Genomic DNA, 18,129 nt, shown 5'->3' with positions numbered 1-18,129 from the left:
TACATAATTAATAATGGACATTCATGTAAAGAAACACCCAACAACAATGACTGTGCTTAAATCACCATTATTGACATGTTCGGACTTCTAAATTTCATACTAATACATTTAATTTAAAAAGAATCAATAGAGGAAAGAAGGTTGATTGAATGCAGCAAAATTTTAAGTTTACTAATAGTTTCTTGATTGAATGCAGCAAGATCTGGAAATGGCTGAAGAGGAGAGAAAGAAATTAAATGTTGATATTACCAAAGGTTAGAGAAGATATCTATGCAGAAGTTTTTGGGCTAGAGAAGCGTAACCGAGTAAGGGACTTGGAGCAGGAGTCTGCTGGCGTGATGTTCCAAATATTCATATTGAGAAAAGAAGTATTTCTAGCATTGTGGAAGCAATGAAGGCTAAACTTGATGAACAATGCATGGAGACCGAAAGATTAAAGACTGAGGCTGAAAAAGAGAGAAAAGAAGTTGTTGAAAGGGAAGAGAGAATTAGGAATGAAGCCTTTGAGATGGAGAAAAGAGTCACTGCACAAATGGAGGACTTTAAAAGGCAGCAAGAGACACTTATGACAAAGAAGGTGAGGGAACTATTTGTATACGAAATGGATAGAATGATGAGAGTGGTTTGTTTTTCACAAATTGAGACGGCACCTCAAATAGAGCCAACAACACAACTTACACAAGGGAGTAAAAATGTAATCCTAACCCTAGACATCAGTGATGTGTATCGGCCTGAATTGCCCCTAACGGTTCGTCGTTTACAGCGTTGCTAATTTGGTTAGTTTCACCTAAAGATGTCATTATCTATTTTGATGGTTCTGTTCTAGTCTACTTTGATGGAACCTATTCTTGTACAATGATTATGTTGTTCTTAGGAGAAAAATCTTATTGGTTTTCCACCTTGAATAACAATGTATTCTAGAAAAGCAGCCTTGTTTTTGTAATCCAAGAATTAAGTAGGGTATGTATGTAAACTATGTTGGTACGAATGTAAACTACATGGGAATGTCAAATATTATATTTTGGATGGAGTTGTGGTTTTGTTTGCTTGATTAAATGTAAATAGTATGAAATATATATATATAGCAGAGAAATATGAGTGACATGTATATTATTTTTTAATGCAATCACTATTGCACACGAATTAGTGTGAATTAAGGTAAAACAAAATCGACACGTACATCTATGAATGCAATGTCTAAGTTTTGTCACAGATTTATGTGATAATTGTATTCACACAATTATTTGTGTAAATAGAGTTTATGGACTACCACTGATATCTGTGTAAAATACAGAGTTGTTCTCACTGACTGAGTATCTCATATAATAACCAAGTTTGTTGAATGTGATAAGGCCCACGTCAACTATTCGTACGGATTGTTAAATATGTGTGAGTTAAGAATTAGCCCTCCTCGGGAGAGCATTGATATCTAATTCGTAAGTGTACCGTGAGTGAAACCTTTTTTTCATTGTAATCCGTGTGAAATAGCCGCATCCTTAATCTGTGTGAAACATGGTTTTTCAAGTAGTGTGTTTTCACACAAGAAACATACATTAAAGGTCAAGCAGAGACCTTGCTCTACTTCCAACCTATGTAATGCATTCTAATCAAACCTAATGAGGTTACCAATATCGAAACTAATGCAACTCAGGATCTCTGTTTCCCTCAAAGCAACTGGTAAACCATGTGACGATCCCATGTCTTAACTGAATTGAGGGGAAATTCCACTACCGGACTTACCCCATTAAAGCCTCCCAAATTCAACATTGTGTTCTTATAGAAACGAGGACCGCCGTGAAGGATGCGATCATGTTCGAACATATGATGAATTAGAAGAGGAAGTGATCTCCTAAATTGTGAAAAGATAAACTCGCCTTGATTCGCCCAATCATCGGCATCGTTCCCTTGAAGCCAGGAAATGTGGCTTTCACCGCCAACAACCGTATACCTAAATGGTGTGTCGAAGCACCAATCTATCACTCGCCCTAAGAGAAACACGAGCATAGGCGAAGGATAGTGCAACAAAAGACGTAGATTCAGCCATGTTAGTAGATAGAGATTTGGGAGTTTTGTCGAAGGAAGCCATCGAGAAGCCCTAGCAAAGCTTGAGAGCGGCTAGGTCGGGTTTTTTTCTTTTTCTTTTTTCAAATGTCATATGTTATTTCTAGACACAAACCACGTAAGAATATATACCATATGCAAGTTCAATGCTCATAAGAAAATCAAAGTAACGCCAAAGAGGATTGGAAAAGATCGATGGCTCAGAGGATTAATTAAAAAGTTACATCAATGTGTGAGTTTATCAGGTGTGTGCTTCATCTAGTAGTGCAATACTTCAATGAGGACATCCCATAACATGAAAATGAAATGCCCAAAGAGCAGTCTTCTTTTGCTAAAAACCAAGGTGAATGGTTGAATGGTTTCTCTGCCAAGTTAGGCATTGGACAAGTTCTTGAAGCTGAACTTTGGGGACTGTTGAAAGGAATGGAGATGGCATGGCAGCATGGTTGCAACTCTTTGGAAGTTGAAGTAGATTCTCTTGTTGCAGTCAAATTGGTCCTTTCTGTTATTGATCACCTTCATCCTCTCTACAGTCTTATAGCAAACTGCCAGGAGTTTCTTAGTAGGAATTGGAATGTGTCTCTCATCCATGTTTACAGAGAAAGTAATTCAGTGGCTGACTTGCTAGCAAGCATTGGTCATGGTTATGAGCCTAGATGCAGATTCTTTAGCTCCCCTCCTAATGATGTTATCCCTCTCTTGGAAGCTGATTTATTCCGGTCTTTTCCTAACCCTAGTATTAGTTGTTGTTTTTAGGTTTTTTTGTCCTTGCCTTCGGGCTCCATGTCATCAAAAAAAAACCAAGGTCTATCACACTTGTTTTAGTATCTCGTGCAACACCTTCTAACTTATAATTTATAAGTTTTAGAATCTCTAATTTATACATTGTAGAATCTCCATATTAAAATATTTTTACATCGACACTTTTTTGCATGTCTGGTTCATTTACAAAACTTAATTTAGTCCTTTTTCCCTTTTGGTCTTTTCTCTAAAATTAAACTTAGTTAATCCTACCAAAAAAACAATTAACTGATTTTTTTTGGAAGAAAAAGAAGATTACAACGAGGTGCCTCTAGGGCGGCTGATGTTATTCGTATCTAACTGTAAAACCTGCGCATCTTGGGGAGAAAGTATATCTATCCAGATTCTCGGAGAATGAAAACGGTGCCCGAGATTTGCAAGAGCACCAGACAAGAGTCGGCTTCCCGGAAAGCATGAACAAAGCTGATACTATCAAACTCACTAGCAACATGAAAGGCATCTCAAATATGAGATTTGAGACGCTAAGGGACTTCATAATCATTATTAACGCAGTTGATCATCGAGAGGGAATATCCTTCAACCACAATAGACTTGAAGTTGAATATTTTAGCAGCAACGAGCGCTTTTGTAAGGGCACAACATTCAGCAATCAGTACACTAGAAGTATGGAGTCGACGTGTACCAGCAATTGAGGGAACCCCAAAAAAGAGTCAAATAAGAAACCTAGCAGCACCAGAGGTGACAATAATAGAGACTTTCGAATTTTTCGAATCTGCAACACAATAAAACACAATCTTCAAACACAGAGTGGGGCACATTATCCATGATATGTCAATCCAAATATCTACAGTAGGGAATTTGGAGAGGGAAAGCAAAATCCAAGTGTATGAGTGTAATAAATTTTTTTTTATCTGAAGTAGTTTATTCAATATATAGAAGAACCCAATAGATCAAGGAGGAGTAATAGTGGCCTCGTTAAACACTAGGAAGAGTACCGTACCACACTAGGAAGAGTACCGTACCACACTCCTAAGGATAACTAGCTTCAGCATTTACTAAAATAATTAAGCATTCCAACATCATTTGTCAACAGTAATAAGGATATGGAAGAGATAAAGCAAGCTTTGCACCTTGACCAAAAAACAAAACAAGCTTTGCAGCCTCATGTGCAACTTTGTTCCAAACTCTTGGGACAAAACCCCAACTACAGACCTCGAAAGAGCTAATTAGCTCCTTGCTTCATCCATAATAACACCTACTTCACTGAAATCATCAATAGCTTCATCAAACTCTTGGGACAAAACCCCAACTACAGACCTCGAAAGAGCTAATTAGCTCCTTGCTTCATCCATAATAGCACCTACTTCGCTGAAATCATCAATTGCTTCATCCAACCCTGCAAAAACATTCAAGGTGTCGCCTTCTACTTCCAGGTGAGTGAAGCCAATCTGGGCACAGAAATGCAGCCCGTGAACAAGTGCTAAAGCCTCAACAACGTGAAGACTCAGTAAACCAGTACCTGACACTACTAAAACTCCCAAACAAATCCCATTCTCATCATGGTGCACTGCCCCAATTCCATAAATTCCTCTCTTAACATCCAGAGCTCCATCTATATTCAGTTTGACAACACCAACACTCGGTTTAGACCAGCTAGCCGACCCTCTCTCCCTAAGCCCAGAGTCCCTCCTTTGAACTCCAATACTTTTTTTGTTTTCTCCTTCAAACATCTCCCACCATGACACAATTATGCTGACCAGATTCCTTGGGACTGCCTCCATTACCATAACATCTCTTATTTCATTCATGCCAAAAGTACCATAAGATCACACAGAACCGTTTCATCTCCTTAATAATTGCAATAACATAGACGTGTAAAAACAACCCAAACACGTCTTTTTCTTTCCAAACTGTGCATACCTCTCTAAGAAAAGTTTGTTGCCAAATATTTCTAGCCCATTTGCATTCCCACAAGACATCTAGGATAGTCTCGCAACCATTACCACACTGGAAGCACCGATCCTGTTGACAGACTTTTCTCTTTAACTCGGCACCACAAGGGAGAAAGTTGTTACAAGCTCGCCACATGAACACTTTAACTTTATTTGGAAGTTTGAGACTCTATAATTTCTTCCATCCTTGTTGAACGATATTTGCATTTCTGGACCTACTCCCAGCTTCCATACCTCAATCTCTTATTAATTGATCTTGTACTGCCACCTAGTAGCCTGATTTCACAGAGTATCGACCATTCTTATTGTAGTGCCAATTGCCAAATTAGCCTATCATTACCACCTTGCTTCGGTAATGAAATCGACAAGATCATATCAGCTTCGAAGCTTAATAAACTGGTCATTACCTTCTCAATATTCCAACCTACTCTTGGAGTTATAAAATCAAAGACCCTCGCATGCCAAAGTTTAGAGTATGGAGATGAGATTTTTGAAGGAAACCGGTTTTGAAATCCATCTGTCAGCTTTAACATTGATCATCTGCCCATTCCCTACTCTCCACCTCATTCCTAGCTCCAAAAGCTCATTGGCCCATACCAAACTTTTCCAAATAATAGATGCACACCGGCCCATTGCCTATCTGTTCACTAATGGCACGTTTACTTGTCAGGAATGAAATACAAATGTGGGGGAATGATTACGGGATGAAGAAATTCATATGTTTACTTGCTCACAGTGGAATGAGAATTGTTATGGGTCCTACCTCCTAACCTAGAATTGATTCCTTGTTAACCCGGATTTATAATACCAAGGGAGGAGGTGGGTTTAGGAATGACACCATCAGGAATGAACTTTTTGTTCCCAAATTATCCTCACATAATTTCAATAACTCCAAATTGTCCAACCTTAGAATATATTTCTCATTAGAAACGTGCCATATTTTGTTATTATCAGAAACAGCCGAACAACGACAAAAAACGAATCGACTAGACTCGTGCGACTGTGCTGCTGGTTAGTCACTCTTCTTTATCCTCTCTTTTCCGATGATCTTCTCTTTTGTTATTATTTTTTTTACTGCATCAACTTGACTTGATCGTTGTTGATATCTATTTGTCTGTTGAGAGTGATGTGGAGGGGTTCAAAATCTACTTGGCAGACTTTTTTTGAAAGGGTAATTTAGTAATCGAAGTAGTTTTAATTCCGATTCAATATGATAAATAAATAACATCAATCATAATTAATTTCATTCATATTCTAATTCCATTTTTTCTCTCATTCCTTCCTTCTCCTATTCCTTATGAAATCCATTCCTGACAAGTAAACTTGTCATGAGTGTATTGGAAATAAATTTGAAAACTTTCTGATATATATATATATATATATTTCTGATATATTTCAAGCATAAAAGAAAATGAAAAAGAAAACAAAAAATTAAAGGGTAGTGACATACATCCCAACTCCATTGATTACGGCAGTTGAACACGTGGGAGAGCACCTCGGGAGACCTATGCAAATGGTCGTGGGAGTTCCCTTCTCTGCCTTCAAAAGTTGAACCCTTTCGTTTCGTCTCTCACTGCCTCAATTAACCCTCCTTCCACAATTTAACCCCAAACCCACCACTCTGCTTCTACCATCAAACCCAGATCTGCTTCCATTCCCCTTAAAGGTTAGTCCTTTCATGACTCACATCTGTGCTTGTAATTTAGAAATTACCCAAACCCTTGTTTTCTTGCTTTCTGTATATCATACTCTTGCAGTCTTGCATTTGATTATTTCTTGTGTACTGATGCTTTAAGGTTGATCAATTTGGGAATTTTGATATGTGAATGCAGAAATTTAGTGTTTTTTTATGTTTTGGTTTTGGGGTTCTGGTTTTAGCTTCAGTGAACTGTAAATTAAGCAAATGGCTGAGAAGGGTTTTGTTGTTAGGTTTCTAATTGCTTTGTTAAGCAAGCACCACTTGCTTTAGACCTTGGCTCTTGAATGTTCTAAAAGGCAATTGCGAAATGGTAATCCTACGAGACCTGGATTGTGGTATTTACTGTCCCCTAGCTTGCTTTAATTCGACATTGTAAACCACGATGCATAGTTTTTATTGAATAACATAATGTAGTAGTGTATTTAATATCCTTTGGAAGCATTGATCTGCATTCCTGTTGCTTCTTGGTAATCTATGATCCGGCCACCCTTTGCCAAATTGGTTGTTATGCGGGTTTTATGATATCATTGATTTCCTTTTATTTATTGTCGTGGTGTATTTCAAGTTTGATTTACTGTGTCAGGTTGTAACCGATTATAATATGTTCAATATTAATCGTTATCCCTTTTTCTCTCAAAAAAAAATTACTATCCCTTTAGTATGTTTTTGTGTTTTACTTCTTAAAATTCATGAATGAAATGGCTCAATAAAATGTTCATCCCTCCAGGAGTTCCGGGTTGGAAAGCAACACGCTGCATACATGAAAGACTGCTTTTAGCCTGAAAGGAGATGATATAAAGATCGATGCTCTTATAGCTATTGGATGTTCATATCTGATTGTCTTTTTTGCACTAAAAGATGAACGGGGTTGAGGGCATAAGAATCTAACTATGGAACTAAGCTGCCAGCATTGGATGTGAACATAATTGAATCTCAATTTGATGGTAAAACCCCACGCTTCATAACCCTCTCCTTCTTCAATTTTTTTTTCTTTTCTTTTTTTCTGCCTGGTTTTTTTTTTCCTTTTTTATTTATTTGTCTTCTTTTGAATTATAATCCTTTCATATGGTCTGGGTTATGCATTTTGGGTTTTCTCATAAGAGTTCAAAGGTCCATTCCAGTAGGGAAGGGGATTAAAAAGTAGGAGAGTCTCCATATATTGAAATTGTAGAATGTTGAGTTTTCACTTCATATCATGATGAGCATTTCAATATATGACAATTTGTACTGCAGATGAGTGGCCAAAATTAGAAGAGCACTTGAGGATCTTTTCCACTTTAAGAAAATCGCCGATATGCTCCTTTTTAAGAATCTATTTATTAATTCGTGAAGTAAATTAAACACATACTTCCCAATCACATGAATCAGCACCTATACATCTTGCATATGTGCTTACTAGCTAGGAGATGTACTTAGCTAGTACTCTTGACCAAATTAGTACCTGCATGTTGTTTTTGTTCGAGGCTTCTGAAGGATGTAGTGCATGTACCTGTTACTTTTCTATAGTTCATATATTTCTGAGTCAACCCCTGAGTAAGTGTCTGACCAATAAACAAACCCCTGAGGAAGTGCTGTTCTTTTCTTTCATTCAAATAGATCTTAGTTTAATAGAGTTGTTACCCACTATTGTGAGCCAAACTTTAATGGTAAGTTACTACTAGATGGAAAAACATTGTTTATGAAGAGTAATCTTTTGCACTCCTTTGTTTAATTTATGCCTATGCTTCAGAATATGAAACAGGCACTGGTATAAGCAGTACTCAAACACAGTATTACAATGAAGCCTATTGATCAAAGAGAGCGCACTGGGGGTCGTAGTGACATTCACACTCGTCGCCTGAAGAACCGAGAAAGGCAACGTCGATATAGGGCTCGGAAGCGTCTTGAAGCAGAATTGAAAAATCCCAGCACTATAAAGCCCTCAACTTCACCAAATGTACAAGTACAACTTAATGGAACTGTTAGCAATTACACACCCCGTGTGTACTGCAAACGGAATTGGAAAAAGGATGCAAGGAGAGGTCATGTTTCTAGGGATCCTGAAGTTACAGCCAATGCTTATGTTGCCCCTACTTTGATGTCAACCGGTGAGAGTCAAACTGTGTTTCTCGCTGGAACTACAGCAGAAGGAAAATTTGAGAGTGAAACGTATTCAGAAGTATCTGTTGACCGAAATAACAGTGAAATGAATAGACCTAAACTGGGGAGAAGAGATTGGAAAGCTGATGCAAGAAAGAAGAAAAACTGAAGCAGCTGACAGTCAACGGCCTATTCTCCTATTTTGATGGAATGGTAGTTTATGGATTCAGGTAGAGATAACTCCTAGCCATTCCATCAAGGATGGTAACAGTTGTCATTGTCTGTGTAAAATTTTCTGCTTCTGCTCTTACTGACATCTTAGGAATGGGGAAACTATGCAGCTAATTCCTTAGTTGGTGAATGTTGAATTGCAGAAATGGAAGCCCAACAGTGCCAGAAAATCACTCTTGGACGTATGTATTGTTTTAGTCAGAGAATCAGGTCAGTATTCTAAAGTATCAAAATGTATGAGTATTGTTGTTGAAGTATTGTTAATACAAGGATTGTAGTCAGGTGTATCTTCTCTAAAGACTCTTGGGATTTGATTATTTAGGGTGAACTTTGTTAGAATGCAATGCATCTTAGATTGTTTATGAACTTTGTTTTACATGTTTTCAAATATATGCATTTGCAAATAAGAATCTCTGTGTTCTTTCCATATGAGAGATATCTTCAGCATGTGCCACCATCAGCATCGTCTAAAAGTGGGCGTAAAGGCTTTTAATGGTTAAACACCTCCTTTTAATAATTTCAACGAAATTTGATTACTTTTACCTCATGTTAGGAATATGGGTGTGATAAAAAACTGAGTATGAAGCCTGAATGGATTTAAATCTCTTTGTAGTATCGAGTTCATGAGGATTTTTTTTTTTCTATAAATCAATCAGTGGTGTTTTTAATTCAATATATGCATCAGATTCTATAGTACAAGCATTGATCTGTTTGGAAAATGATATTGTAGAGAATGTGTCTGCACATATCACGTAGTATTGATTTGTTGTCTCCACAAAAGCACTCGCAAAATGTAGATGTCTAGCAAGCTTGAGTTGGAACTTTAAAGATCAGGGATTCAAAGGTTGAACAAGTTAGAACAGATTCATCATGTCGAATATGCATTTCTGCCTGGAATCCTGGAAAAATTAACCCTCCAAGGATATCCCTTTTGAGTCTGGAGGGTAGCCCTTCATGTCCAACCCAATAGTTTCTGAAGTTTCAGACAAAAAGTCTTAACAGGTTTGGTACAAAGTTCGTTCAAACTGTTTAAGGCAATGAAAATGGAAATTTAGGATATTCATCTTGGATGAAACGGTTGATCCTTGGATTATACTCGAGGTTAGATTTTGTTTGCGAAAATTTCTAGCTTGAAATGTCATCCTCGTTCCCTTCCAATACTGGAAATCGAGAATGGTGATAAAACCTTTCCAAACTTCGATCGTCTTCTTCCATATGAATTCATTTGTTGCGATGAGGATGACAAACACAATATGGCTATTGGATTTCTCATTTTCCTAGCGTGATGAGCTTATTAATGAATCAATGAATCAAAAAGCAGAAGATATGAAAGGTTTTATTTGAAAGATATGAAAGCAAGCAACGTGTCTATTTGTATAAGGAACTTTTAGTTTTAGGCACAATTACAACTATAGTATGTTTAAATCCACCAAACAATATTCAATCCAACGCCATACATGAAAAAGTAATTAGAAATGAAGTAATAAAATGAGAAGTAAAAACAAGGAACATGAATTAGAGAAACTTTGGTGCATTAATAGAAGTTCCCCCCTTTGTTTTCTTTTCTGAGCCGTTCCAAATTCTCAAAGCTCCAATCCCTTCTCATTCCAGCGCTCCTCACCAACTTTGGTTCAGTGCTCCCTTCATATGCAACTCCACCTGTGCTACAAAGCCGGCGATGCCCTGCCTTTTTCTCATTCTTCTTCTTCTTGTCAAGCTCCCCCAACAAAGGAGCTGACCTATCTATCTTCTCATAATAAGGCGGCGGAGTTAGGTTCCCGGACCAGCTTCTGTCCATGTTTACACAGCATAGCTTCCTATTACAAGCCTTCTGAGCCTTTCTATGTTTGTAGCTCCTTTCAGATTCCGAAGAGTTCGTCCTCTGCAGAACCTGGCATGTCAAGCAACTTAGGCTCATGGTTGCAATGTGTGTTATGATATATCTCGTGTGCCCTAGATAGAAAGCTCTTCAACAATCAGAAGTTGGAAAAGCCTCCGACTTCAGGCAAGGCCTGCATATGGGGAACGGGTATGTAGGGTTCAACTGGAGAGGATGATCATGCAAAGGACACCATTACATCTCCGTAATGGAATGAAGGGAGAAGAGATAGAGGAGAATGAAATATGTACAATGCTGGAAGGGGGTTGGTTTTTGGAGGCAAACTGATATGGGTTGGAATAATAACCATCAAATAACAACCAAATGTTGTTTTTGTTAATTTTGGATTAGGATTAGGGCAATGCCAACCCGGAAATACAGCTTAACCAGATCTAATTTGGGATGGTCACCAGTGATATCCCTATCCAATTAGATTGCTGCAATAGGTTAATTACTGGTACAGGGGTTAGGTATATATGCTGTCACATTGCTGTGCTATGTACCTTTCAATCAAACTTGGTCTAGTACATTTTTACGTAACGAAAACAATGTTTGGCTTACTACCGTTTTATGCAAATCCTATCTATATAGAACATGTCACATGTGAATCATCCTACCACTCAAATGTAAGAATCATTTCTAGCTTGCTACGTATGTTATATCAGTACCACATTTAAGGGGCAAACAATGAGACTTAGAGCATCTCCAACAGCTTCCCTATTTTTTTGAAATTCTTAATTTTTGGAAATATAGAGCTATTTTTATGTCAAACAGTTTTCCCATCTCATTCCCCAAAATAGGGATGAAGAAGAAAAAAAAAATCTTCATTCCCCAAATTTGCAGCAAAGCCTTCCTTCCCCAAAATTAAATTTTTCACGTGCTCCAACGAATTTAAGACAACAATAAAATATTTTATTGGGTAGTTTATCGTTACAATGAAATATATAATGTTTTTTTGTTATAATTAATGATAATATATTATATTTTATTGTTGTATTAAATGCTGAAATCTCCAAAATAGAGAAGCCGCTGGATTTTGATCATAATTTTTTTGAAGATTTTAGCTTTTGCTTCCCCATTTTAGAGAAATTTTGGGAAAGCTGTTGGAGATGCTCTTAGAAGATTAATTTGTATTCTTTTCTCATCATATACGATAGTCCTATTTTTAAAGTTTTACGCAATGAAGATTTGTTTTTTTGCGTATCATGTATACATTATGAAGAAATATAAAGGATAACAAGAGGATTTCAAAAAAGTATTTGCTAAGAAATTTCGACAGTGGTTTCCAGACTAATAGCAGAAGTCTAGTGAGGAGTCTTTGAGTTGTTCATGTGCAACCTTCACAAAGGCACTTGAGCATAAACATCCCGTGATATTCTAGCCGGCCAAGAAAAAGAGCCTCTTGCAACAATTTAGAGTCTGAATTGATGATGTTCATAATTCATGAGATCAATTACATAGGGAGCCTTTCTAGTGAGGATCCTTAAGTTGAGGACTTGGTGAGGACTTTTCGGCTTATCCCACCTTTTGATCTTATATCCACATCTTAACCGTTCAGTTTATAGGTATTTATGAGTAGATCATTTCTACAAATTTTCAGCTATATTGAAAATTGTTAAGACATTCATAAGTGTGATTTATCAATTATGAACTTGAACGGTTCATATTTGACAGATTTGGTTCGTCCATTAATTTGATCTAGTTTGTTATCTTAACAAACACCAATTTGGCTGAAAATTTGTATAAATGATCTACTCATATAAACCTAAAAATTGAACGGATGAGATGTTAAAATGTGATCGAAAATTGAGTCGTTTAAACCATAAACCGAAAAGTCTTCACCAAGTCCTTAACTTAAGAGTTCTCACTAGAAGGGCTCCCCAACTAGATGATATATCTTAGTAGACTAAACAATCTGTAATGTAAATTTGAAGGTATTATGTCCATATGACTCATATTCATTAGTTTAAGGTGTCACTTGGTTAAAGCTCAGGTGATCCTTTCCTCCTCATTGCTACGCTTCGATCCCTTACAATTAGAATTTACGGATATTCTCGTCTAACGAGTGTGGCCGGATGGAGGAACAGTACTACAACATCAGATTGGCATCATATCAGTCGGCGGGGAGCCTATAAAGCAATGCCTTATATGTCCTGTCAGGACCCACCCCGAATTTTACCCTAAAACCCGAAATAAATCCTGCGGGGACCACCTCCAAGGAAAATTTACTGAAAATTTGGTATAACCTCCCTTGAAAATAGACAACCCTTCCTAATAATACATGCATACACTTCAAAAGAATCAATCTATAACTCTCTACTCCTGGAGCCTTCATGCTCCCCAAATCACAACATCTCCCAACTTGATTTACTAACTTTAATAAGAAAATCTCACAACTAACAATCACAGGTTCAGAGCAACTCTATTAAAGAAGAAAGGAATTAGAAATATATATATATATATATATATATGAGCGGAAGCTATACTATTAACTATGCCTCGTCTCCATATACGCTCGACCTCAACTATGCTAACTTGCAAACTGGGCATTTAAAATCGAAATGCCAAGGGGAAACCATTTGAAAACGCGTTAAAGTGAGTGGATAAAAGTAAATTTAAAGGAAACGAGCAATAAAAATCTTTATGTTTTCCCAATTTAATTTCCAAAGAAATTATGTTGCATGCGACAGCTCAAAAGCTCTCAACTCATAAACTGACAAATACATGACTAACCCAGGCTAGTCTCCAAAACTTTATAAAATAGAGCCTCTCGAGCTAAAATATAAATATATATATGTATGTATTTACACTCATCATATTCCTTGTATAAATTCTATGAAGAAATATAAGAAAAATATAAATTCATACAAGGCTACGACGCTTGCGTCTAACACTCACGTCGCGCCATAATGAAATTTTACCTTATTATGCAAAAAAGACGGTGTATATATATACGTGCATATTCCCTATATAAATTCTTATATTTATATAGGGCTACGACGCTTGCGTCTAACGCTCACGTCGCGCCATAATAGAATTTTACCTCATTATGGAGGAAAAACACGTATGGCTAGCTAGCATTTATATACATACTATCCTCATAATTATCCATATATGATTATATATTCACCAAAACTCTCACTTTTGGTTATTCCCAACAATAAATAAACTTTTCAAATTAAAATGACGTCATATGCTCCAACCAAAAAAAATTGTTCAACAATAAACCATTTGCATGCATATTATTTAAATCAAAAGTCCACTCACAACTTTAGGCATAAGCCCGACGAAATCTAAATCGTCACTCACGAAAGGTCTCCTCGAACCCTGGCACAATAACCATGTTTAGGACCAAACTTCACTTTCAGCATAAAGAATACTTAAATATAAACACCAAAACTGTTCCGCCTAACCCACTACCCTTATTAGGGTTAAGCTTATCAAATTCATGCCAAACTCCACCCACATCTTCATTTCATCTATTTCAACATTCTAAAACAATAATAAGGGAAATCCAACAGTCAGATTCTACCCTATTAACCGCCAAATTCACCAATCTTGGAAAAATCTCATTCATATCCAAAACTCCTCCAAAAATTACAAACTTCACATCAATATACTCCCATCAACATAACAAATTTAAAACCCTGAAAAACTACTTAACAGCGGCGGCACCGCCGTCTGCTCCGCTGGAAACCTACTCCGGCGACCTCCGATGCTTACCAAAATTTAACACAAACTTCCTCTCAACACGCTCTACAACTTCCTTAACTAGCACAAAGTCCAATTTCAAGCTTAACTAGATCAATCGAACCAAAATAAAAATGGAACCCTAGAATTTCTAACACCCGATTCTCCTTACCTAGACCAAGAGGGAGTGAATCCTTTTTAGGGATTGCTGCACGGGAAGAGAGCTTCCTATTTAGCCAAGCAGCTCCGGCTATCGCGGTCGGAGGAGGGAGTTCCGGCGACGGAACACCACGGACAGTCGGACCTCTCGAGCGTGATATCTCCCTTACGGCGGCACTAGGGAGGCTCCTACCGGTCCAGAAAGAGAGAGGGGACGATGACCGACCGTTTAAGACCGGTGCGGCGGTCAAAGTTGACCGGACGGCAGCGGACGAGCGTGGAGAACTTCCGACAGAGAGAGAGAGAGAGAGAACGTCGGGAGGGAAGAGAGAAGAAAAGAGTTGGGCTTTTGCCAACCGGTTCCTAACCCATACCAATAAAAACCCAACTCCAAAATAATACCCCAAAAACAATACCCTAATAAAAATTACATTTTTATTTACTCAAATTTACCCTTTTTTACCGTCTTCAAATATTTTTCTTACTAATAATTTCTCCGAAATACTCATCCCTCAAAATATATCTAGGGTCCATGAAACTATAAAATCATTAACGAAGACGGTAAAAACTCTTATTAACACTATACTAGTAAACATGGTAAAAATTAAGAGTCGGGATGTGATATGCCCTAATGGAATCTGGTCTCACATTACATATTTTGATAACGTAGTCATATCGCCGGTGATTCACCGGCCTGAAATGTGCTTCTGGAAAGTGAGAATTTGTTTCTTGTTGGCATGGGAGATATGAAGCTCTACCATATTTGGAGAACCGTCTTACTGTGATAGGGTTATATGATAATAACTGTTAACAAGCTTATGTTAGTTAAAACTAGATTCTCATCAGTGTAGTAATTAACTAATTACTCTAGCTAGCTAGTTTGAGATCTGTACATCCCACCTTACTCTAGTCATATTCTATATATCATCAACTGCTGCAAATATAGTTTCATTTTAAATAAAATAAATTAAGCTCATGTTAATTGGAAAGTTCTTCGATCCCTAACCTAAAGATAAAGGGAATAAACTCTCACAACAACACCTTCCAGATGATCCCAATCAATTAAAAATACAGATGAAGGAGATTGCCTAGCTACCTTGTAAAGTTCGATAATACAATGCAAATGCACTCATATATACCTATCCTACTCCACTGGTTGCTACCATTCCCTTGCAAATTTTGTTGGCTTTCTTCGTTAATACAATATCAGTGGCCTTTAGCTTCGTTTAATCAAAACTTAATATATAGGACTTGACTGGTACCTTTACCAACCTTAATTTATATTCTTCTCATTCAATTTCTACTGCTCATATTCCTGATAATGTATACGACTGGCGATTGTACAAGATCAGAAATCTGAATAACTCATCGAGTGGTGTTTCTCTCCATGAGCACAGATAATGTCCCAAGTTCAAAACTCTCGATCGTCTCCTATGATCAAAGCAACAGATAAAGAATTAAAGAGATATTATGATTTTTCTTTTCGCAGAGACTACTACGTACTCATCTTGATATGAAAACGTATTTCTCTCTCTATTAATTCACTCAACAAAGCTATGGCTAGCTACAAAGTCAGTCATACGTCAACTGTAAATTTATCAAATCCATCTCAGGTGCCTCAAGTATGCCGCAAAATATCCTAGTTGAGATTGGTAAGTTCAGCAAAGCTAGAGATGACTCAGATGAGGAACCCCTAAGTCTGCAGCCATCTTGGGAGTGACATAAAGTATGCCAAAACGTGACAATGTAGCTTTCGAATAAACAAATTCTTGAGGAGTCATATATAATCGCAGAAAAACTATCAAGGAAGAATGCCCCCACTTAAAGACAATAGTATCAAACTATCAATCACCAAGACAAAACATTGCACCTGATAATATCCGATTGATGTGTTATATGCCTCTCTAAACTAAATGTTTTTTTTGTTTTTTTTTATATGGAGGGCAATCAAACATATCTTACAGTCCGAAACAAAACCAAATCAATTAGAAAAACTAATTCCAGTCTAGTGTATAAAAGAAGAACTAATTCCGGTTTAATTAGCGTATTTGACTAAAAGTCGTCCCAGTCGTTTTGATCAACATAACATCCCTAATATATAAAATTAAGAGAAAATGCTCAAGTCTAACCGTTAGTCTTTTATGTTAATAATTTGATACGACATAACAATACATGATAATTATTAGCTTAAATGATCCGTGATCTAATTTTGTTGAACACTCTATCTTGCAGATGCATGCATATACATTCTCCAATTATACAAAGAATAAAGTTGGTGAAAAGAAAATTTACCTGCCTCTTACTCATAAGTCTCATTATGGTAACTGAAAAAATATCTCTAACAGATCGAAGAATCATAATTACCTTCCACATTTTAGGTAGACAAAACAAAATTGTTACAAAAGTTGTTCAAATATAATGAGGTTGTAATAACTGAAATTGATAAATGGCATAAAGCTCCCCAAATTCTGTGCTGGGACCTGTGTTCGCTTCATTTCTTAATCTCCAAGAAGCCTTTCAAGCTAAGTGGCTGAGATGATATTATCGATCACCAACACTGTGCTTTGATTTGGACCTCCACACCACACCACACCACGTGTTAAATTAATTCGAAATGAACCAAGTAGTGGGGACGAGCTTAATAAGCATCATGTTTTAGTAAAATTTCTTTGGATTTCATTTTATTAGATATAGGCAAGTTGCAAAGACAAGATCAAGAGGTCACTTTCTAGATTGAATTTGATTCACAACTTGTTCAAAGATCTTCCTATCTTGTTCTTTTTCTTTTAACGATGAAAATCAATTTCGTAATATTTCACTTACTGGTAATAAAATTTGATCTTAGAAAAATAGTTGAGTTGAGACAATAGTTGTTGTGATTAACTGACTATGAGTCAACATCAACGATTTCCTAGTCACAACGGGACAAATTGAATTTGGCAAGGCCTTCTTCTTACACCCTTTAAAATTTGAGGTCGAAATCTAGACACAGAAATCATGATTGATACATGAAAGAGTAAATTCTGAGAATGCCGGATTGTGAAAGTTAGCCACCCATTTTTACCCCAATCATTGAATCAGAGGTTGAACTTTTCAGCTGGTAAAAGGAGAGTGAGTTTACTACTTTGCCAAAAACATTCCACAGCTAAAAGAGGATCCAACTGTCACAGTAATTATCACCTTCATTTATTCATGCAGCTGCTTATTTGCATAAAAGTTGTGGCTAAAAACAGCCGTGAAAAAAATCCAGGTGCCGACCACCCTTATTTCATCCACAAATGTTGGTAGAATACCCTCATCCATGCTGCTGAGAATCCAGATGATATCATGACCCTTCTAGAATTTGGGGCATTTATTCCCCACGAGAAAAATGCCCGCAAAATAATAATGTTCCCACCAAAATATATCCAAGCTAGAATTCAACATTGAAAAAGCCCTATAGTCAGATTCTGATACAAATGCATGCACTTTGAAAGGGTCTCCATCTATGAGCTCAGAAACACACACACAACTTGAACTCGGGCAAAATCGAAACAACTTCTAACTTCCTCGGAAGAATTTGAGGAGCAAAAAGATTACAATGTCATATTCTGATACAAACTCTGATAGTACAACAT

General features: G+C 37.0%; 3 protein-coding genes across 3 annotated transcripts; 2 read left to right on the top strand and 1 right to left on the bottom strand.

The window, feature by feature from the left end:
• The first annotated feature begins 2,367 nt into the window (after nt 1-2,367).
• LOC101304296 (putative ribonuclease H protein At1g65750-like) lies at nt 2,368-2,817 on the top strand. Its single transcript, XM_004301637.1, has one exon. The coding sequence runs from the start codon at nt 2,368-2,370 to the stop codon at nt 2,815-2,817; it is 450 nt and encodes a 149-aa protein (XP_004301685.1).
• Nucleotides 2,818-4,154: 1,337 nt separating this feature from the next.
• On the bottom strand, nt 4,155-4,604 carry LOC101304008. Its single transcript, XM_004301636.1, has one exon. It carries the CDS (start codon nt 4,602-4,604, stop codon nt 4,155-4,157), a length of 450 nt encoding a protein of 149 aa, XP_004301684.1.
• A 1,743-nt stretch (nt 4,605-6,347) lies between these two features.
• LOC101308466 lies at nt 6,348-9,048 on the top strand. The gene is made up of 3 exons (XM_004300192.1): nt 6,348-6,441; nt 7,202-7,418; nt 8,204-9,048. The coding sequence occupies exon 3, from the start codon at nt 8,252-8,254 to the stop codon at nt 8,720-8,722; it is 471 nt and encodes a 156-aa protein (XP_004300240.1). The 5' UTR covers nt 6,348-6,441; nt 7,202-7,418; nt 8,204-8,251; the 3' UTR covers nt 8,723-9,048.
• Nucleotides 9,049-18,129: the final 9,081 nt, after the last annotated feature.

Source organism: Fragaria vesca, linkage group LG5 (genome assembly GCF_000184155.1).
Source record: "Fragaria vesca subsp. vesca linkage group LG5, FraVesHawaii_1.0, whole genome shotgun sequence".
Lineage (NCBI taxonomy): Eukaryota > Viridiplantae > Streptophyta > Magnoliopsida > Rosales > Rosaceae > Fragaria > Fragaria vesca.
Note: the sequence above shows the minus strand (reverse complement) of the source record. Positions and strands in the feature narration are given on the sequence as shown.

Coding starts and splice junctions, on each gene's coding strand:
- LOC101304296 (XM_004301637.1), top strand. CDS start 2,368: ATGCCCAAAGAGCAGTCTTCTTTTGCTAAAAACCAAGGTGAATGGTTG.
- LOC101304008 (XM_004301636.1), bottom strand. CDS start 4,604: ATGGAGGCAGTCCCAAGGAATCTGGTCAGCATAATTGTGTCATGGTGG.
- LOC101308466 (XM_004300192.1), top strand. CDS start 8,252: ATGAAGCCTATTGATCAAAGAGAGCGCACTGGGGGTCGTAGTGACATT.